Source organism: Chelmon rostratus, chromosome 17 (genome assembly GCF_017976325.1).
Source record: "Chelmon rostratus isolate fCheRos1 chromosome 17, fCheRos1.pri, whole genome shotgun sequence".
In the NCBI taxonomy this organism is placed as follows: domain Eukaryota; kingdom Metazoa; phylum Chordata; class Actinopteri; order Chaetodontiformes; family Chaetodontidae; genus Chelmon; species Chelmon rostratus.
In genome coordinates this window covers 2,826,355-2,849,272 of record NC_055674.1, presented here as the reverse complement: position 1 = coordinate 2,849,272, position 22,918 = coordinate 2,826,355, and the positions used below count along the sequence as shown (strand labels likewise).

Below are 22,918 nucleotides of genomic sequence, written 5' to 3'. Positions count from 1 at the left end.
TGTGAGGAAGGTGACGGCGTCGCTCCACAGATGTGATGTGTTCTTCTCTTTAGTGGAACGTTCAGTGATGTTAAAGTCACTCATCATGTATGTCATGAAGTCTTTTTCCACTGCGCCTTGTCACATGTTGTTTGAACCTAAAAACTTATTGCCATATTCAAGATTTTTTTAATTTTCAGCACTCAGGTTTTTTAATGCACAAACTGAAAATATGCATGAAAACAGATGAATGGAAACACATTTACTGCTTCAGTATTTCCTGCAGTCTGGCCGTCAGTATGGGTCACTGTATCCCGACTTCGCGTCCATCTACAGATCCACATTACTTAATCGTGACCCCTCCTTCCTTCCAGACAGCCAGTTTACTCTCTCTTGTCTGCAGGCCTACCAGCATGTTTGGTCACACTTGGATTCATTCATTAGTTTGATAGCAGAAAAGTCAGGACGGGAGCTCCTTATGTAAGGAATTAGGCTCAGGTTAACAAGCCGTCTGTATCAGCCGATCCTATTATGAGCTGAAGGTCAGTTGAGATAAACAACCTCGTTACTCAAGTGTCTGGTTAGGATAACATGAGCTCGCCACAATGGAGAATACACTGCTCGTATCAGCTTCTACACTTTCCTCAAGTTATTGAAATCATTATCACAACTTAAAGGCCTTGTGGAGTTTTTTTTTTTTAGATCAACCTCTGAAACATAATCAACAGTTATTAAAACAGAAAAACGGCGTACAAAGTGCTTTTTCACAGAAAGTGAATAAAACATAAAGTTCGGCCTCCTTCACCACCCCCATATTATACAGTCCCTAAACAATTCTGAGACCTGTGTTGTTTATATTTCACTAACTAATGCTCTTTTTCTTCTCTGCCGTTTGTTGGCACATTGTACCACATTACATGGTGCATTACTGCCACCAACTGGCAGCCAGTGGAATAGCCTGAAAATGGTGGCAAGAAACTGTACTGCATCGATGCGTGTATACCTTTTGTATATATGCAGTACATATACATATATATGAGAGGCCATTTTTACTTTAACTGTAGGACTTCAATTGATTTTTAGGTCCTATCCTTTACAGCACTGCAGAATCTATTGTAGAAAAGGAGATTCATGAACACGGCTCTTGCATGTTGGACATTTATTGAGATTTTTTAAGGTTAGCATAAAAAACGAAGAAGGCCAGCGCTTCTAAAGCTGAGTGGTTACCACATTATATATTTATGGTTTAAAAACAGTGAATTGTTTTCTGTTGGGCCATGTCTTAGTCATGATAAGTCTCTGCTGGTTGCTAAGAAACAGTCCAACACATAACATAAAACAGTGAAATGTCCTTTTATGCACTTTTGTTTCAGTACCGATCAAACAAACGAGATGTTAATTAGTGATCTTCAGACTTTCTGGTAACCTGATTTTGTTGCTACTGGACAGAGCTCAGCTAGCTGTTTCCCCCTGTTCCCAGACTTTGTGCTAAGCTAAGCTAAGCTAACCAGCTGCTGGCTATAGCTCCATAACAATATCAATCTTCTCTTCTAAGACAGAAAACAAATAAGTGTTTTCTGAACTTTTACTTGAACATTTGTACATCAAATTAGTTGCTGCTGATTACTGATCTTTTTTGTTTTTGATATGAAGTTATGCAACACATAAAAGACTCTTGTACAGAATTCGTGTCCATGTAGTTAGGCTTCTTCATCGGGAAAGCACTGCTTTGCTGAACAGGAGTTTGGCTTTTTATCATCTTGTCCTAAAGCCTGTTTTGATTTAATACCTGACCAGAACACCTGCCTCGCCTTCCCTTCTGATCAGAGCAGGACTGGATCCAGCAGAGTTTGATGAGCTTGTAAACTGACCTGAAGGTCAAATGTTGCAGCTGTTTGAACCTCCCAGTGCAGTTACATAATAAGAGACCGTGCTATGTAATTTTGAAAGAGGAGATTTATTTTGGACACTGCATTCCACAGTACACCGTCTGGACAGAGGTCACCTATGATCAAACATTCTCAAAACATCGGGAACATCGGATTGAATGCACGTTATGAAATGTTAATCACAGAAGGACAGTAAACTCAACTGTTACGTCATGAAACCGTCGATTCTCGTCAAGAACATTTAGTTGGAACATAATAACTCGTTACATTTAGTGCACAACATTGACACACACTGATAAAACCTCTACAACAGATATGCTATTTAAACCTGCGGTGACGCCTTTTGGGTTTAAAGCAAAGTCTGAATGTGCTGAATCCATTCACAATTGAAAAAAAATGGAATGCACTTTACACATTATCACTTTTGGTGATAAAGCAGGAAAGCGTGAATGTTTTTTAGAGCAGTTCTTTTCTTGTGCTTGGCAGCCGGATTAGGATTACATCTGGGATCTTTGTTATGTGATCGGCTTCGTGCTTTTGAGAAATTGAAAACAAGAACGGCCACATGAACATAATAACCCAAACAAATCCAGAACAGATAGACCACAACCAAATGTAAAGACAAAGACAGACACATACATGTAAACACAGACACATACCGTACATGCAGTCTCTGATAACACGCGTTTCATTTGTTTTTGTGCAACCGGGACGAGTCTACTGGCTTTAGCTCCACCGGACCGATCAATAACATCCAGGCCAGATCAATCCGTACCACACACCTCATCTTCTCTTCTGGAATATGTAATCTGCTGCATGTTACCCTCTTTTACCAAACACCAACGTGAAGATACTCTCTGTACATTTACCAAAAATAAAACAAACAACATTGTACAGTACAAACACCTCATCGGCCCAAAGATCTGGGACCTGTTAAACATTTGACAGCAAAATACATCTAGCCTGTATGTACAAATGTACACTTCTGCAGAGTAGAATATGTCAAGGACATTCCAGGTATATAACCGTTAGGCACTAAAGGGTGTTTCAGTGTAACTTGGACCACCTTTTTCCTCCGGACTGATCCAAAATAGACCCTGGCCTAAATCCGATCGACCACGTGTTGGGACTTGTGGCGAGCATAATGAATTCACATTCCAAAGCACTGCGTGTGTGTGTGTGTTTTCTTTTAAACAATTGAGGTTACTAGATATTAACGCTGTACATGTAAATTCTCAGTGTTTTGGTGAGAAAGCTCCTCAATTGATTCTGTCACTTACAAGATGCCAAATACTTTGTGTAATTTCAGTGAACTACACCAAAAACAACCGCCATGGTTCCACAAACTGTGCAGCTCTCCATATACAGTAAAAGCAAGATATTCAAAACATGCATTTCCACCAAAATGAACCAGCAAAATATGAAAATATATCATATTCATTCTAAGATCTCAATATGCTTCAATATCCGTATCTAAAATAAAGGTAATATCAATAATCAGACTTTTTTTTTTTGTTTGATTCACTCAAACTGGAAAAGTGATCCAACTAAACGCATCAAAATACATGTAATTTTTCTAATAGTGTCAACTTTACAACAGGTAAACAGCAGAATATGTTAAATGGCATTCAATAAGCTAATGTTGATTATGATGGGGTTAAAATTTAGAAGGAACATGCTGGTACTTTGATCCATTACTGTTTCTTGCACTGAGACTGCGGTAAGTATGAACCTTTCCTCGGATATTCCAGTCAGAGAGAGGATGAGCAGACCTCAGTCGTCTGAACATGCACTGTCCCTGGATCAGTGTTATTACAAGTGTTCTGGGACTCTGTGGATTTGTTATAATACTGAAGACAGAACGGCTCATCCCAGGTCAGGACGGGCTATATGTCCATGTCCACAGGTCGAACCTCGCCGGTTTTGTTCTCCTTCACCCACAGCTCTCTGTCTTTGGCCGGATCCACGTTCTGCAGCAGCTGGTCGACTGGTTCCACCATCTACACACACAAAAACAGCAACATGATCCCATAAGACATCAGCATTTCTTCATTTATTGTTATTACCTCAGCAGGTCAGTGCATTCATGGGTTCAAAGGAATAGTCTGACATTTTGAGAAAAACACTGATTCACTGTCTGGCAGTGACTTAGATGAGAAGATCAATACCACTCTCATATCTGCTCATTAAATGTAAGGCTACAGTCAGGGGATAACTTGGTGCTAAGTCTGGAAACAGCTAGCCTGGCACATGGTACAACACTGAATTATCATTACTGGGAATTACGTGAGAGTTATTATAAGCGATGAATTAAATGTTATTGAGTGATGTAAGGGGTGCTGGTGGATCGATTTTCTTACCTTTGGACAGAGCCAGGCTAGCTGTTTCCTCCTGTCTGTTTGCTTAAGCTAATCTTAGCTAGGGTGCTAGCTGGCTAGGGACCAGGCCAGGGACCAGTTAGCTTAGCTTAGTGCAAAGACTGGAAACAGGTGAAACAGTTAGCTTGGCACACAGAAAACCTTTAATTATTGTTTTTCAACTCAACTCAAACAAACAAGATGATAACATGTTAATCAGTGAGTGTTAGACGAGCTGGAGGGCACATTTTGATGCTTTTAAGCCAGGCTAGCTGTTTCCTCTGCCTTCAGTGTTTGCTCTAGGCAAAGATAGCTAGGGTGCTAAACTAGCTGGCTAGCTACAATAAAGGATGCTTATGCTGTTCATTAAATATAAGGCTACAGGTGGGGGTCAGTTAGCTTAGCTTAGTGCAAAGGTTGGAAACGAGGAAACAGCTAGCATGGTGCGTGACACCCCATAAAACACTGAATTAATGTTTTTAAACTTGAATAAAACAAACGTGATGATAACATGCTAATTAATGAGCTTTTGAGGTGCTGGACTGCGCATTTTGTTACCTTTGAGCCAGGCTAGCCGCGTCTCTCTACTTTCCAATATTTGCACTAAGATAGCCTAGCTAGCTTGCTAAGCCTGCTAGCTAGCTTCAATAAAATATGGTAGTAATAGCTGGCACAATCGACCGTTTATGGATATTGCTTCAAAAAGAACGAAGAAATCTAAGAATTCAGTGCTTGTTGGATGATTTGATGCTCTACGATGATTAAATCACTGTTACTATTTAAAGGTTTTTCACATAAACTATCAAGATTAAATACAGGTAGCCGTTGTCCATTCGCATACCTTTAGACTGGCACCTGCCCTTCATGTCAGGTTTAAGATGCCTATGAAGATAGCCATCAGGGGCTCTTTATATATTTTTTTTACAATCAAAAGAGACATAATACAGTAATTTAAATTGTACATTCTGCCTACAGTTCATCGTATTGGGTTGGTATGTCGTGTGCGTATTTCTGAGGATTTCTCTTGTCAGCCGGCACACGGTGAAGCGCCGTCGTTGTGGACGATTCCCACCGAGCTGACAGGATGCGTCTCGTTAGATTTCCAGGCTTCACCTCTTCAATCAGCAGAGTGTGGGCGGGGGTCTCTGACAGAGGAACACCGAGGGCTCCTTCTGTCACAACATCTACACTCACCGACGGGCGGCGTGCAAATCATGTCGACGCCAGCCGCCATCACTGGTACATCTAATCATGATCCGATCAATTGCTTCCTGATTTACTGATTAGTTCTAAAAAAAAATGGGCTAAACCATGATGTCCAAGTGGGAACATGTGCTAATAATTTACACACAGTGTGAATTAGCAGGGTTCCAGTCTGTTTAACCCCATAATGACCCCTGCTGGAGAATGTAGACAGGAAGTATAATGTTGCCACAGAGTCGGTGATTATCTGTGTGCTAAAATTGTTAGCATATATTTATGTTTTGGCACCATTAAAAGTATGCTGAATCAGCAATTAGCAGTTCCTGTTTGCAGTGTATTCATGGATGTACAGACAACCGTCTCTTTTCTATTATTTTTAAGATGATTTATGTTAAAGAAAACCAATGTCTGATGCAAATAAGGGTTTTTAAGACAGTGAAATGAAGAATAGTTTAATGCTTTATTTTTTAAAAAAAATCAGTTTTGAGTATTCAATGTGTTTCTGCTGGCGACAACTTCACATTTCCAAAGAATGTGGTTTAAGTCCAGTTTATTAATTTCACGTTTATCCGTTTCCTCCTGGTCCAATCCAATCCAATTTCACCTTCACCCTCCTGCCCCCCCGAAAACCTCTGGATTTAGATTTAAAGATATCTAATATTTTTAGTTCTATTCCAACATCTCAGGCTAGTTTTATATCAAATGTGCCAAATACTCCTTTTATTAAATAAAGACATTTACTATTTTTTAATCAAGGCTCAAACCCTGACTGCTCGCATTTGCTTTGAACTAAACATTTTTCTTTTTAACTCTCATGTCTTCCATAATAGCACTTTAAATGGCTCCATATGAATTTAATAGACATCAAACTGTGCCATGCTATACATCAAACTATAATCTCATATAACCTTCATCAGTTTTACTACTTTGTGGGATGAGAAGGCTATGAATTCAGTTTATGTATACTGTATTTCTGTCAGCCTGAAAAGGAAAGCACATAAATTGATATATATTGGACTCACACTCTGGTTGAACATGTCTGTCTCGTGCCGCAGAGTCGTGTACTGACGTAAATGCTGCTGAATCCACTCGATCCGTTCAACCTCCAGTTTCTCCAGCTCCTGAAGTGAGAGGAAGACTAAAGTTTGCATCACAGAAAGACTAAACCCTGCTGTTTTAGTGACATTGGCTTTAAATCCTGATGTATGTGTACTACAACAAATGAACAGTGTGTGATTCTTGTATGTAATGTCGATTATTTTTGGGGTCAGATCTCTCACAGACAAACTGTTACAATAGCAGAAACATAACTACATTTATTTGGGATTTGGGAGGGTAGAACTACTTAAACAGTTCTGCTAACATCATCACAGATACAGATCAGATGAAAGTCCACTGCATTTCACCAGGTTTTACAGCTGAAGTCTTTTTGTAGCAGATCTCCGAAACACGCCATCATTCCGGGATTATTTTTATAAGCAATTCTCATAAGATTAGGACAATTCGTTCAGCGAAATGCTGGAAATTCAGTGTGAAATGTATTTTTTGAGCTGTTAAATAGGACGCTGTGCAGAACATCAGAATCAACTTGCTCTTAAGAGGTTTTACCATGCTGGTGGTGACCATTTCTTCAAACCACTTGGACTGAGTCTGGTTGTACAGATCCACGCAGCGCATCAGGTCGTCTCCTGAACATGACGGAGAGGTCAGAGGTCAGTCCACAGGGAGGCATTTACAGACTATTCTAATCTACCTCTTCAGCTCTGCATGTCTGTTAGTAGCTGTACCAATGCAGTGCACATGGAGCAGAACCCCTGAGGGCCAGCAGAGGGCGCTCAGACATCATCCCTCACTCATACTGACGAATCACTTTAATGTGAACAAGTCAGAAAATCAGCAGATCGAAGGTGTTATTTAAAATGTTTTTGTGAGGATTGTTGGATTATATTCCAGTGATGGAATGTAAGTAAGCACAAGGTTGAGGTACTTGTACTACACTTGAGTATTTCAATCTATTCAACTGAGTACTTCTCATACATCTCAGGGTACAATATTGTACTTTTTACTCCATTACATCTTTACTTAGTAGATACTTTTCAGGTTACAATTTTTCCTACCCTTTCTGTCCAATGAAAACCACGTATCTCCACATGTGGTGATTTTGAATACCTCTGATAAAACTGAGGGATAAAGTTTTTCTTTAAGTTTTCAGAGAATTCTCCTGCTGAACTAAATAAACTAAAACCACGCGAAGCTGTAAAATTAACTGCCACTGACTATTGTTCTGCACAATGAGTACTTCATGATACTTGAAATACATTTTCCTGATCGTACTTACATACTATTACTTCAGTAAGGTTTTGAATTTAGGACTTTTACTCATTATCTTTACAGTGTGATTTTAGTTCTTTCACTTCCGTGAAGGATTTGAATGCTTCCACCGCTGCTCTGCTCTCATATCTTTGAATTGTTTTATAAAAAATGTGCCAAACAGCTTCTTAAATTAAACACAAACAAATCAAACGTTCTACCTCTGAAAGCTGAAGCTGCCTTTTATTCGCTGCTGCACATTTCTCGGACAAACATGATCTCGGATTTGTTTTGACAACTACTATTTTTAAATCAAGGCTAAAAACCTGAGCTGCTCTCTTTGCTTTGACTTAAAACTTGAATCCTGGTTTGATGTGAACGTTTGTGCCTGTTGTCTTCTCTTTATAATTGAAATAAAAGTAATTTCACATTGAGTTTGTGTTGTTTACAGATTATTGTGGTGTCATCGTGGTTTGTATTGCAGGCTACTTTTCGCACTCTAATCGCTTTGACTGAACGTCTACAAGCACGCTGGTGACATTTATTCCCATCAAAGGCTTTTCAGTTTTATTCAAAGTTAATTAGGTTCCAGAGCTCCACACAATCTTTATTAACAAAACATTAATCATGATCCACCACCCTGATTGGCTGCCAGCGTCAGTGATCCCAAACTCTGCCTCCACATGTCGAGTAAGACTTTAAAAGAAATTTAAATGAGGAAGATGAGATAACGATACTCTCATTGTTTATTCCAGGAAGACATCACAGTGAACAGTGGTGGAGAGTAACTATGTATATTAACTCAAGTACTGGACTTGAATACAAATTTGAGGTACTTGTACTTAAGTATTTCCAGTTTCTGTAATGCTTCTTTATACTCCTACTGACATCTCCTGAACATTACACATGGTGTCATTTAAAAAACTGTTTAATACCCACAAAAAGCAGGGGCTCCCAAGCTAACTGCTAACAAGCAGCTACAACAGTGAAATGCTGCTATAATATTGATGCATCGGCTTAAAATATCTAATCATATCATATATGATAATAAATCAGTCACACAGGGACATTTTTCAGGAAAAGATCTGAACACTTCTTCTAAAACTGTTTTTCACTACTGGTCCAACACTGCAGAATATTTCAGCTTCTCCTGAAGCTAAAACATGAATAAGTGTCAGACAGTAAAACCGAATCATCCCTGGAGCTCATTGGAATTCATTCAGTGAAGGTAGAAACATCCTCGTCTTTGGCAGCGAGAGCAGCGAGCCGGAACGACGTTTGGCCCAACCTCGAGGTAGCGTAGGTGGAGCTGATCACAGACACAAGGCCAACATCGTTTAAATGTGCCTTATGAGCGCTATTGATTAGTGCTGCGGACTGTGACTAACCTACCGAGTGGAAGAGAGACAGAACGAGATACGTTCCTGCAGAAACGCAGAGTATCTCAGGCAGGATTCCTGTCATCTGCTGTGCTTCTACTTCTGCTATTTACACTAATTAAACAATTCAAATCCACATTAACATCACGTTTTGATGAGCACCAATCAACAAAGTGTGCAGGATACTTAATTAAGAATTGACATTTTACACCATATGCATGAAAGGAGCAGTAAAATGTGACTTCTAGTCTGTGAACAGCCAGCAACATAAATTAATTTACAGTTCAAACAAAGGATCCGCTTGACTAACAGAAGGAATCACGGTGCAAATACAAATCTTGACCTCGGTATAGAAGCAATCTAATCCAACATTAACTAGAGAAAGATTCAATAGCTAACAGCTCTAACTGCAAGCAGGGGTAATGTCCCCCTTTTTCACTGTCTTTGATTGCTAGTGTGCTAACATTTGGTTATTAGCACTGGACACAAAGCACAGCTGAGGCTGGTGGGATTATCATTAGCTTTGCAGGAATTTGGCCATAAACCAAAGAATTAGACAAATTAAAATTTTGCTCTGTTGGTGGTGCCACATGAAAAGTTAAAAGATGACCAAAGGCATTGTAATTCATCCTGAGGGGAACACGAATGTCTGCACCAAACGTCGTGGCAATCCTTCCAAGAGCTGTCAAGACATTTCACTACGGGAGGATTTATTTCAGTCTGGGCCAAAGTGAGCGACTGGCCGACACATCTGCACAGAGACGCACAGCACCAGCACGGCTAAAAACATGTAGAAACATGCTCTTTATGGCCGCCAGCTGCTCAGTTTCTATCGAATCTAACCTTTGGCAAGAAAGCAAGAAGAGTTTTTCCCCAAAAGTTAAACTGTTTCTGACAAAATTATGATAAAAGTATTTTACAATTTTGATTGTAACTGCTCTCTCTCCTAATAAACCTCACAGTTTTACTTTATAGTCCTATCCATCCTAACAATGACACTCTCTGCGAAGTAAATGCTGCAGAGAGTTTAAAGGAAGCGGCCCAAACCCGAGCTGGGCCTGGCTTCACTGAGCTCTGAGGCGCTCGGACCTCTGACCTGCTTGTGTGGATTTCCGCCGGGCCTTCTTTATGTCCTCCTCTGTCTTGTTGCTGAGTTTGATCTCCAGCTGCTGGGTCTTCACCTCCAGATCCTTCTGTCGGTCCGCCAGGGCTTTACGGGCCTGCGTTGCAAACACACACACACACATCGAGCAGGATGTGTGAACGTAGAAACAATGAGTCACTCAGCATAATCCTCAGATTTACTGTACCTACATCTACTACAGGAGTCATTACAGCCTTTTCATGTCGGCTTCTGACATCTGCGCCCTGATCCTGGTCTCATCCTTTAATCTTTGCTTAATCCATACTGAGTCTTTCCACTTATTCTTACGAGGCACCTTTCCAAGGTCATGGTGTAATAGTGTTTAAAAAGGTAAACACAGTAAAAGTGATGCATAAGCCAAGAAAATCTTTTTTAAGAGACACCAACAAAAGGCAAACGTGGGCTGGAGTCGTCCTCAACCCACTGATCGGGTCACCGGAGCAACAGTGCAGCCAAAAAGTTTGTTTTTGGCTGGAAATGCTTTTCATAACTGGGAAAACTTCAGCGATAGACAGAAAACAGTGAATGAAAAATGTCTTTGCATTTGAAGCTGCTGCTGGTTGCAGCTGGACTGAAGAACATGCCAAACCCCATTCAACATATCAGACAATTTAAGGAGGTCTGAAATGAAACCACACTGAGATTTTAAGAAAAGTACCAGCAAAGGGACGACAGGACGGGCAACAAGCTCTCAATCACACACACCAGCAATAGCTAACCAAGCTAGCACTTGTCTGATGATCTACTGGCACGTCAGACTCAGTACCTTCTCCACACCTGCGTAGCGACTCGCCAGCTGCTTCCTGAGATCGGCGATGTGATGGTCGTACTTTTTCAGGTCCTTCTTGAAGTTGTCGCCCCTGAACGTCAGCAAGGGTTTTTCTACCTCAGTGTGGAGCTGTGGAAACAAGTCGCTCGGCTGTTGGTGATCTGATTACTGTCACGTGAGAAGCCAAATAAGCACAACAAAATACCTCAGTGATGATAAATATAAACTCCATCACTGTTCTTTCTACTGCATGCATTGTTTTGTAGTGTTTCTCTTGTGTCATGAATATAAATGATGATGACTACAGTCGAGTATATGAGGGTAGTTCAGCTCAGGTGAAACACTGAGCGACTCCAGAACGTCATCTTAATATTCATTTTTCATCAACTCGTTAACATAAAATCCCTCCTGAAGCTCCTGCTACGACTGTACATTCACTTAGAGCTAAAGCTGGTTGTTTAGTTATTACATAACAGAGATTTATTGAACATTTTTTGTCACATGTGTGCTCAAGCCTTTCTCTGAAATCAATACGTTGCTTAATAAAGCCCATTTCCTGTCCTACAGACTCACATCCATCACCATAAAGGGAGACAATAACACTTTTAGTCTCTGTTTCGTCTCGTCCAATGATAAGACAAAGATTGTGTTTTTATGACGCTTTAATAAACTATAAAGTTCTTGTCAGAAATGCTGACTCTGCATACAGAAAGTTAATCTGGTGCAAATGTCAGCGCTGGAAGATATAAATGAAATGTAGCTTATTAGAAACTCAGAGAGAAGAAATGAGCTCCTGCAGCCGCGATAAGACGTCTCACTCCCCGCCTGTCCACGCGTCCACCCTGCCCTCGCCCATCTCATAATGAAGCACGGGGGTGTCAGAGCGCTGGTGGACCAGGGGGGAGCCCGCACGGCCCTGGGCGGGGGCTCGTCAGAACGCGTGGCTGATTAATTAGACAACGCAGGGCTATGAAAAGCTCCAAGGCAGCTTCTGCGTTATTTAAGGCTGCATCTGGGGCCCGTGTGCGCTTTCTGCATCGCCGGTAATCGGATCGCGGACGGGTCACTCTCTCCGGTCGACGCTCACATGGTCGAGGTAAACGAGCCCGGTCAACTCAGGATGTGCTCAGATCAAGTGTCCATTACTTCCGTTGATTGAAGACATAAAACAGTTGACCGGAAGGTGCAGGAGGTACAAACCAAAGGCATCCACACAGGGATGAAAGGTCGATTCAGAGACAGCTTCAGCCATTAGCGACTTTTTACATCTAAAATCTATAAATCAATTGATTGTTTTATTTGGAGATTTTTAAAAATAGTGAAAAAGAGCCACAGCCAAAGGTGGATTCTTCACACAAACATACACAAAGGTTGATATCTCCGTCAGGCACCAGGTCGCCCGCAGCATCCACATCAGTCGCCCGTAAGCCAGTTCTAAAAATAGCACTAATCACGAATTAGCTCTGTCCAAAATTTTATTTATTTATTTTTTATTTTAATTGTGTTGCTATTCTTTTTTGAATTACATTTACAGTGATGTAAATGGGACGTAGTCTGGGTCGGAGGTCGGTCTAGTGCGCATGACAAACCGGCTTTGCTGAGATGAGCTCGTGAGCGCTGCAAAGACGAGGAGACGAACGCGTTTTCTACCCACAAAAACAGCAGAAAAAAAACAGTGAATGGGAGGAAGAGTTCTTTTTTACTAACGTGAAAGAAAACCGTGTGTGTCTCATTTGCGGTGCGACTGTGGCGACGGCTGAGCGGCAGAACGTGGAGAGACACTTCAGTACATGTCACATGAAGTGATCATTTGAAAATGAAACAATTGGATATTGCATATTGAAATGTATCTGTTTCCTACCTTGTTTAATGTATGATATTTTTATAGCAGTTTTCGTGAAAGGGACATTTTTGGCCTCGAGGGACAAATAAGGGAGTTTTTTGTTAAATCTGACACTCCAAAAAAATTAATTATGCATCAAATTCAATGTTGCTGCCAAACATTGACCCATCCCAGGGCCTAATAATAACAATGATCAAATACTCATTGAAATGTATATTATTGAAATTATTCATGTTTTTTGATTTTTTACACTGAAAAACAGCAGGTTAATGTAAACTTACTGGCATTTAAAGGGTTCAAAAAAAACAAAGATTGCTTAACATTTGATATGTATGTATCAGGCAGAAGTAGTTTTAAAAGATTCAATCATTTAAAGTGGAAACAAATATTAATGTATGATATTTTTATAGCAGTTTTCGTGAAAGGGACATTTTTTGCCTCGAGGGACAAATCAGGATGGATTTTTAAGGGTCATCTAAGGGTTAATCATTCTGAATAACTATTGTGATGGATAATATGCGATCAGTGTCTTCCCATAGAATGTCATTAATAATAATATAAAATTAAAGGTACACTGTGCAACTTTGTTATTTCAGAAGTGTATCGTCAAAGTGGTAGCCCTTTGCATTACTCAGTGCCCTGGAAGTAGCTCTTAGTTTCAAAAAGGTTGGTGACCCCTGCATTAAGGACTGATGTTCAGCTCTGTGAGATGCTGCGACAGCTGCGTTCAGCCCTCAGCGGACGTTACCTTGTTGGAGAACTTCAGGTGAACTTCAGCCTCATCATGAAGACTCTTCTTCAGCTGAGTCCAGGATTCCCCGAGAGTCCTGAGAAAAGACTGAAGTTAGATAACCTGAAGCGTAGACCAGCTTTATTATCATCACTCATACACCGGACTGTGACAAACCTCGACCAAGACAAGCCTCATCTCTGCTGTTTGCTCATTTAGTTAGAGTTTCTCTTTGCACTCACCCTTCCTCCTGTAACGCCAGGGGGCTCAGAGACAGCTTGGAGAGGTTCTTGGCATATTCTTCTTCAATCTTTATCCTGAAACACAAAGAGGTGAGATGTGAAACCCTGAGCTGCCCGGCTCAAGGGAGGACAGAAACCGAGAAAGTGCTTTAACGCAGATCATTTCAGGCGAGAGCTGCGTCAGAACCACAATGTGCTGCCAAGGCTGAAAATGGCCCCCGTACATCAATGATCCCATTGTACTGAAAGGTTCTCCAGCAACAGCAGCACGTTCTCACAGCCGCTGCGCTCATTTCCATCTCTGTTTGAGAGATGGAAATGAGATGTGCTCATATTTGCCCCGAGGGCCATTCAACCAGGGTAGCCATGTTTGTGTCCTTTGTGACATTCACTTCCTTCACCGGCCTCACATTCACCATCCACACCTGAGTAAATCTGCCACCTGAAGAAGGTCACGAGACCCATTCTTTGACTTAATGTTGAGATAAATGTTCGGCGCCGAGCAACCCGGCGAAACAACGCTGAAAGGTCAGCAGTGAATAGAAATGTGCTCGAAGGACGGCGAGTATACTCAGAGAGGGATCCTCATTAACTTCCCACGACTCGGACCAGGACGTGAACAGAGCTTTTGTAGAATTAAGGGAAGCTAATTCTATAGAGAGGCGTGAGATCGGATGTAAAAGTTGAGCTGAGCTCCTCGTTACTCACATTGTTATTTTACATGCTGTGAGTCGGCAGGAGCTCAGTGATCGGTGCATTTCCTGTATCCTCAGTAGCTTCGCTGAGATCTAAAGGAGCTTTAATTACCGGATGCTGAAGACAAAGCCCTTCACCCTACAGGTCCCTCTTTAGACTGAGCTGTCTCTGGAGAGACCTTGTGTTGGACCTGCCTGCTCTGTTCACAATCATTTCATGTTTGTAAAGCAATAAAAACCTTTTCCAGAATCACACCAGATACTCAATGAGCCCTGTTCTTCATCCATGGATAACTGATTATAATGTTGGTGTTTGGCCTGAGTCTGGATTTTATGGTTCTTCAAAACTGGTTTAAGCTTCGTCCGTCATAGTCCTTAATCCCAAACAGTGACAGTAAACTGAATATTAGGGCGAACCCCCACAGAAGAACTCATTTCAAGTACATAAATCTCTAAAAACGACTAAAAATAAATCTACATTCATTTCAAAAAAGGCCACAAACAGCTGGGCGCTGAAGTTTTTAACAATCGTTACTGCAACAGGAGGAAAGTGCATCTGTTGGGGACTATTTTCCGCGGCGGATTGATCAATATTTGGTGCCGTAGTGAGTGTTTGTGGCAGCAGGACGGCATGTGTTCGTGGTGATGAAGGCTCGGGGATGTGTTTTAATGGAGCTCTATGACACAGAGGAAGAGAACAGATCAGGCTGTGGAGCTCAGTGCACAGACACAGTACTGTGTGTGGGATGAAGTCACTGTTTGTTTGGTCTTTATGGGATGTGGTGACAATAAGAGAAATGTAGGATATCACCAGCTTCCTGTAAGAGAGGGGGTCACAGACACCATCATTAGCATGCTGACTGTCCAGGATCAAACATTTTTATTTCACTGGAGCTTCTGTGGCTCCTCCAACGGGAATATTTCTGCCTGCAGATCAACTCTGTGCCAGCCACTCCTGTTCATTCATTCATTAAAACTGGTGTCAGCAAACTGCCGCCTCTTGTTGTTGTAGCGGAAACAAAACGGTTACCTCTCGTGGATAAACTCGGCCATCTCTTTCTGCATCTGTTTGCCCTTCAGCTGCTTCTGCAGAAGAACCTCGAAGCCCGCCACCGACGTGGTCCCCTGGGGGTCTTTCTTGTCGGTCTGCGGAGGAGGAGAGCATCATTCAGAAACACCTCTGTGTCGTTTCGGCTCTTGAGCGTGTGGGGGTTCGTGTGAACGAGCTCTGGATGCGTGACTCACGCTCGCATGTCAGGCAGGACATGCGTCGGTGTGTGTGCGTCAATCACCGGCTGGGTGGATGTGTGTTATGTATGTGTGTGTGTGGGTGAGCAGGATCCGGGGACGTGCAGCACTTCGTCTTGCTTGTGACGGGACCGATGAGCGTCTCCAGACATGCCAGACTTATTTCACACAGCAGGTCTGAGCAGCAGGTCAGTGGACGGACAAAACATCACAAGCAGGACACGACAGGCTGCAAACAAGGAGCCAAACAGCCACAAAGGGGGAGGAGGCAGGCATCGGATGGCAGTCACTTACGCAGGCTGAAGGGTTTTTCGATAAGAATCTAATTTAGAAATGCACGGAAACTGAAAATTACAGGAGCCACTGGGGAGACATTTGAAGCAGGATGAGCACCGGTTGATCGGCAGTCCACCTGTGATCCACCTACTCCAGCACGAAAGACGAGCGGATCTTTTGCTAAACGAGAAGGAGAGCGGATCCATTTGCAAACAGCAAAGAGCACACTGACTGTGTGTCAGTGCACAGCCGAGTTTAATGTGAGCTTTAGCTTTTAACTGCACTTCACAGCTTCACAACTTTGTTGGGTTTTATCTGCTTTCATGAATTCATGATAGACTAAATAAAAAGAATAAACTCATCCTAGTTTCCTTCTACTCCTCCCTCCACCCCAACACCAACCTCTGCTGTAGTTACTAGTTAGCACAAAGCAACAGTAATGGAAATGAATGCAGTCTATCTTGTGTTTTTGGGAGTTAAACTCTGAGGAGAACAAAAGCGAATCAGTTGTCTCTGTGACAGCAGCATCAAGAATGATACCACATGGTTAAAAATATTGTAAGAATAAATGTTTAGTGATTTATTTTAAGGTATTCAGATAAGTTAAAGAATTAAATGATTCTTTATGGTTTGAATAAAACAAAGTGTTTCCAGCTAACAATCCTGTCATTAGGTACAAAGATGCACTGAGCTAAATGCTAATATCTGCATGTTATAAGCTGGTATAATGTTAACCATGTTCATTATCTTAGTTTAGCATGTTAGCATGCCAACATGCTAACTTTTGCTAATTAGCAATGTCATCAGTTCTGCATGTTTATCCTTAAACAAATTGAACTTTTGAGCAGGTGGTGCAATCAATCTAAGCAATCAATCAAGTTATTATAATTCAGCCTGAGGGGGACACATCGGCACAGAAAAGTGGACTGACCGACATGCTGCTAGCATAGCATGGCTACAAAATAAAAGTGTACGACAAAGCTGTTCTTTCATTAGCAGATAACAACATGGAGCTACATGGTTTTCAGAGGACGATATAGAGTATACTGCTGCTGTCTGTCAGGCGTTCATACTGTGGATCCTGTGTTTGAGCAGAACTCACCCAGAAGTAATCGCAGTAGCTCCATTCGTTGGGCTTCAGGAGCTGCTGCTCCGGACCTTCTCCAGGCAGAGGGAAAGTCACGCAGTTGATCTGAAGCAACGAGAGAAGACGTTTAGAGATGAGAAGCGACGACCCGCCTGAGACACGAAAACAGGGACGGCGAGTGGAAATGTTGTGCTGAAGGGTTTTCATGTCATGCAGATGAGAGGAAAAAGGTCAGGCACGAGTACACATACAAATGTGGTGATGTTGACCATCCAGAAGGTGACCCGGGGGCCTTCAGGGGGGAGAGAGAGAGACAAACACAGACAGAAAGAGACGGCCATGTCCACTCCAAAACAAAGACAAACCTCTCACACTTCAGTGTATCCCTCAAATTGAACAAAGGAACTTTATCCACTTGAGAATACGTGGGGCTGCAGATAAAACACCCAGCACTCAGCCTGAATACAGACTCCATGGTCCACAGCGTCTTCAATTACTCCTGGGGCAGCAATTATGTAATGTTCACCATCTGTGAGCCCTCCCTCCTGGCACTGCGAGATAGCCTCTGTGCCATGTCCACCGCTGCTGCAGACTCCACGGGCATCCAGACAGGATGCTTCATCCACAAACATAGAAAAACACAGTGAGTCACAGTGTGTGCTGCATGAGCTCAGCGCTGCTCTGCTGCCACGCAGGCTGAAGAAAAACACCGAGTGTTTACCAGCTGGCTCGACCCAACTGCTTCCTTCTGTTCACCTTCACATTTCACGTACAAGTGTGACGGGAGGCATGTGAATTGTGTGAAGCATGATGTCAGCGAAGTGCACACGGGGCGTTCATGTTCACCAGCTCGGGGCATGAGGCTCGGTGGAGTGGTGTAGTCGAAATTGCAGGTCATGTGACATTTTGGCCCAGGAGGATTTTTTACATAATCGTTCTGAAAGAAATGCAAACACTCCAGTTTTTGAGCCACATGGTCCAAAACAAGGATGCACATCAGTATGTCGAATGTGAGGACGTCCAGCACATGAGCCAGGCTTGGAATGAATGAGGCCCAGTGTAGAACCATAGTTCTCTTAATCCGAGCACAGTTCTCACTGTCTGCTCTTCAGGAGGTAATCTGAAGACAGAACATCAAACACTGACATATTGTTTTCTTGTAACGTCACTATGGTGAACTTGTTAGCCACCAAATGCTAACTTACACAGCAGATGCGGCTGTGTTCATTCATCTGGAGTCATGTTTGTGTCACCTGATCAATTTAAGTCCAATAATAACTCTCTTTTTTGCTCTGTTTTTGGTCTCCACATATGCTGTTTGCTGCTGAGCAGCTGGTGTACAGTGGATTTTAGGGCTGTTTCTCTGGAAACAGCTGCCTGCTGCATTATGGGAGCAGCGACGGCGGCGTGGACAGCTCAACAATGAGCGGAGACTCACTTCATCACTACAAGCGACTCTTTTCATATACTCACTTTCTTCATTGTTCATGTAAGAATATTAATTAAGAGGTTCTGTACTTAAACACTTCTTTTTATCTCATGCTGCATTCTACATTTCAGAGAGAAAAATTGAACATTTTACAGCACAAAACACACAAAGATCGTATAAAATGAGATGTTTTGTTGTAAATCAATGATTAATGGAGAAAATAATCAGCAGATTGATCCAGAATGAAAAGGATCATTAGTTGCAGTCTGATATAAAATAGTGTAAAATGAAGCTCCAACAGTAAAATCCTGCTTTGACATGAACGACTGAGTCACAATAATCTGATGAGATCAGATAGAGCAGCAGAACAGTCTTTTACTTTGAATACTTTAGGCACATTTTCCTGATTATACTCACATATTTTAAGTAATATTTTTACTGCAGAACTCGTAGTTGGAGTATTTATACAGCGTCGGATCTGAATGATTCCTCCAACACTGCTGACCAGTCCAGTATCTTATATTTCCTCTCTTCTAATACTCACAGACTTTGTTTTTAGCTGAGCAGCTGTGTAATTATTGGATATATTTGGATTGATGAAAGTGGTTCGATCAGTCTGTGAGTATCTGGAGAACAAAAAGCTGAGGCAAAAAACTGTGCAGTGCTGCAGTGCACGCACACACACACACACACACACACCTGATTTATTTTTAAAATTACCACTTTAATGTGAAACATCTCTGCCGCTGCCTCACTGTGTGATTCATGGTAGGAGGTGTGTAGCTTTGCATAAAACTCTTCCTAAACAAACACTGAGCATGAAAAACTTCCAGTGAACGTTCCACTCTGACCTCCTCATTCTCCGCGCTGCCACCGCAGCACTTGATCCGAGCGGCCTCCAATAAACAACTTCAAAAACAGATGAGCAACACTCCGGCTCTCTTATATAATCACTGAAATCCAGAGGAAATACTAAAATGGCTTCTTGCCAAACGGGCAGACCGATACGACAGACAACAACCACAACACGAGATAATGAATAAACAAGACGCACACTAACTCACAGTAACGCTTTTCTAATGTAAAGGAGTGGCGGTGCGATTCACTTTGTTCATTTTCTGCCTCAGAGATCATACTGATTGTCATGGGCACCAGATTTTCCATTACACCGGCTCCACATCTATCATGACTGTTGTTTATCTGCCTCTCACATCCCGCAGAAAATGAGACCATTTATCTAAAGGACGGCTGTCTGGATAACTTACTCTCCTCTCTGGCTGCTTAGTGAGGTACTCCAGGGCGGGGAATTAAATATTAATACACATTACCTTTGTGACACAGTGTGTAATAAATCCTTCTGAGGGTGTCTGAGGTCCAGCTGTTGGACTGGAGGTGCTGCAGCACACTGAGCCTCCATGTTTCCTCCTTCAATGTTTCACTTCAGCACAAAACAAAGCTGCGAGCCACATACAACAGCAGCGATTTGTCGAGTGGATTGGGACATTTTGTCCTCACTCAGCATTCATAAACGTTCACTCTCATGAGAGTTGTGTATCCAGGCTACAGGCAGCGGTTGTTTCACTACACATTTTAATGTTTCTTTACTTGTTTCTTTATTTATTTCTGCTTTGCTGAATACAGGGAAAAAAATATCATGACACAGCGGAAGAAGAAATGTCCCACGAGAGACGTAAAAATAACGGTTTGGCAGTCGAACAAACGGCTGAAACACAGTCGCTTCCTCCCTCTCACATCCATTTCTGAGCAGAACTGAGCATATTTCAGCGAATGAGACTGTAGGATGCTCTGCTGCTGTTGCTAAGCAACAAATTACTCTTGCTGTAAAAGACCCCCCACCACACACGCACACACACACACACACACACACACACACACACACACACCCCTTCCCACAACAAAACAATCTCAGACTTCTTCTCTGCCCCCTCTATTTATTGCCTCCTCTTCCCTCCATTCCTTTCTTCTCTTCCTCGGCGGCCAATCAGAGCGCTCCAGCCGAGTCCCGCCAACGAGGCCAGATGAAACTCTTAACGAGCCGCTGAGCACACGCAGCATAACAACAAGTCAAACCGCACGTGAAAGAATGTTCAACAAGCCGACAAACACGGGGGGCCGAAACAAACGGCTCGATTCGCCCGCCCTCGCTGAAGGTGAGAACAAGGTTACGGTGCGGCCGCTTCTCCCATCTGACGTGTAAAACCTCGGCGTCCTGCGAGCGGCCATTCCGCCAACAGCCATGGATGTGTGCGTCGCCATGACAACTGTAGAGGGTTGTGTAATGCGAGGTGCACCACGGCGAACAAAAAGGCACCTTTGTGGACTGACGTCATCCCACCGCTGCCACAGCTTCATTGTACACCTGTGTCTGTTTCTGTAGTTCATATTTATTCTTGTTCGTTATTCTCCACGCAGCGTAACTCATCTCTTTAATCCTGTTTCTGGGGAACTAATCAAGATATAAAATTGTGCTGAAACTCCCAAATAAAGCTGCTGTCATGCCTCAGCTCTTCATGAGAATTCACTCATGAAGCCAAACGTCTTGAAAAGGCCTGAAAAGAGAGACGAGGAACAAAACAATCTTTTTTTTTTCCACAGTATGCCTTCAGTGAATATCTGAATGGCTTCCTTCTCCTATGCCACTGTTTTCCATTTGAACACCCATTAATCAGTGCTTTTGTCACCATGGAAACTGGACTTGCTGCATCTCTCGCAGGTCTGGTGGGGTTTTTCACAATCGGGAGACTGACGGCTCCCGTGGCTGCAGCAGGTCAGCGAGCCCACCGAGCGCAAAATCAGCCCCCGAGAGACACAAAACCACCTCTGTCTGTCTGTCTTCTCCTCACCGTCAACACCACACGTTCACCCTCATCGCCAGCCCCCCCTCCCACGGTCATCATCATCGGAGATTATATAACCGCAGCTACCGTCTGGGCATCTCAAGACAAAGACACTTTACACAATATATCACCTTGAATTCCTCCTCTGCGTTCTGCAACGAGCCTCATCGCAGACCGATGCAGAGGACTCGCAGCTCAAACGCCGCTATGAGCCAGGGGGGAGTTCCTCATAGTCCAAATGCTGCTGGATGACAACCAGCAGCGCTGTGTGACCTGCACTGCCCTGCAGATTAGATGTGGAGCCCTCTGAGGTAGAAAAGCGGGAATACGAAATCACGCTGAGCAACAACTCGGCGACAAAAACACCCCGAGATCAAGATCTTTATCTGTCAGACTGAAGGCTGCGCGATTCTAAAAATACCAGCCGCGGTCTGCAGGCTACGGGATCAGCGCTGGACTTTTCACTCATTAACTAACTAACTGCAATGTGAAGAAACACATTTTGGTACCCGGAGAGCATTAATTTATCACTGACAGGCAGTGAATCAATATTATGGATCGAGGCCAGTCAGTCAGCGAGATGGAAATGAGCGCAAGTCTCCTGGACGGCTCCTTCATTCACACTAATGTGGTTTCCAATATGCAGGGAACCCCATGTTACTCCACCACAACCCACAATGCATTATGGTTCGAGCAGCGGGCTCGAAGACGATGTCAACAGATGACAGGAAAGAAGAGACGTGAACTTATTTTCTGCCACAAACACACTCGGAGGACGGAGATGGAGGGACAGCAGAGGAGCAGAGGAGAGGATAAGGAACTCCTGGGTACTCACAGTGATCTTGGTCTCCTTGACCTCCTTGATCTGCCTCTTGGCCGGGGAGACCGAGCCGGGGGGCTGCGGGGCGAGACAGGAGGGATCGTCAAAACTCTCCTCAGTGTCAAAGCTGGCTTCCATCATCATCCCTCTCACCTCCTCCTGCTTCTCTATTCTGGGAAAGCCTCGCTCTCTCCTCTCTCTCTCTGTCTTTCCCTCCACGCACCGAGGCTGCCTTCAGTCTCACAAGCTACGGAGCGAGTGGAGAGGAGTCGCGTAGCGCGGGGGGAGGGGGTGGGGAGGTAAAGCATCAGGGGTGAGGAGGGGGAGGAGTGGGGTTGCAGGGGAGTCGGTGGCGGCTGTGGGGGCGTGACGAAGTCTAGCCTCCGGTTAAGCTGCTGTCACACGAGTTTTAAGGTTGAAGCTGCGAGGAGATGGATGCTGCCCTCAAGGGGGTCTGATCCCCCCCTACCCGATACTCCACCTCACCTCCACCCCTCATCCAACGATGTCCATGCAGAGAGAGAGAGACAGAGAGAGAGAGCACTCAGGGATGGAGATGCTGAAGCGTAAAAAGGGAAGAGTGTGAAGAGAAAAAAGCAGAAAGAAATGGACAGAAAGGGTTAAGAGAGGAAGAAGAGGGTGAGGAGGGGGAGGGGGATT

The 22,918-nt window shown here is 43.1% G+C and overlaps 1 protein-coding gene across 1 annotated transcript; it reads right to left on the bottom strand.

Annotated features, from left to right (window-relative positions):
• Positions 1 to 1,944: 1,944 nt before the first annotated feature.
• On the bottom strand, positions 1,945 to 22,574 carry gas7a (growth arrest-specific 7a). Its single transcript, XM_041957210.1, has 10 exons — positions 22,274 to 22,574; positions 17,167 to 17,256; positions 15,571 to 15,686; positions 13,846 to 13,920; positions 13,622 to 13,700; positions 11,028 to 11,159; positions 10,214 to 10,337; positions 7,037 to 7,116; positions 6,451 to 6,549; positions 1,945 to 3,868 (listed from the first exon to the last, which is right to left on the bottom strand). Exons 1-10 carry the CDS (start codon positions 22,400 to 22,402, stop codon positions 3,755 to 3,757), a joined length of 1,038 nt encoding a protein of 345 aa, XP_041813144.1. The 5' UTR covers positions 22,403 to 22,574; the 3' UTR covers positions 1,945 to 3,754.
• Between the last annotated feature and the right edge of the window lie 344 nt (positions 22,575 to 22,918).

Coding starts and splice junctions, on each gene's coding strand:
- gas7a (XM_041957210.1), bottom strand. CDS start 22,402: ATGATGATGGAAGCCAGCTTTGACACTGAGGAGAGTTTTGACGATCCC. Junction 13,701..13,845: donor CTGGCGTTACAGGAGGAAGG/GTGAGTGCAAAG, acceptor GTCTTTTCTCAG/GACTCTCGGGGAATCCTGGA. Junction 11,160..13,621: donor ACCTGAAGTTCTCCAACAAG/GTAACGTCCGCT, acceptor TTGTTTCCACAG/CTCCACACTGAGGTAGAAAA.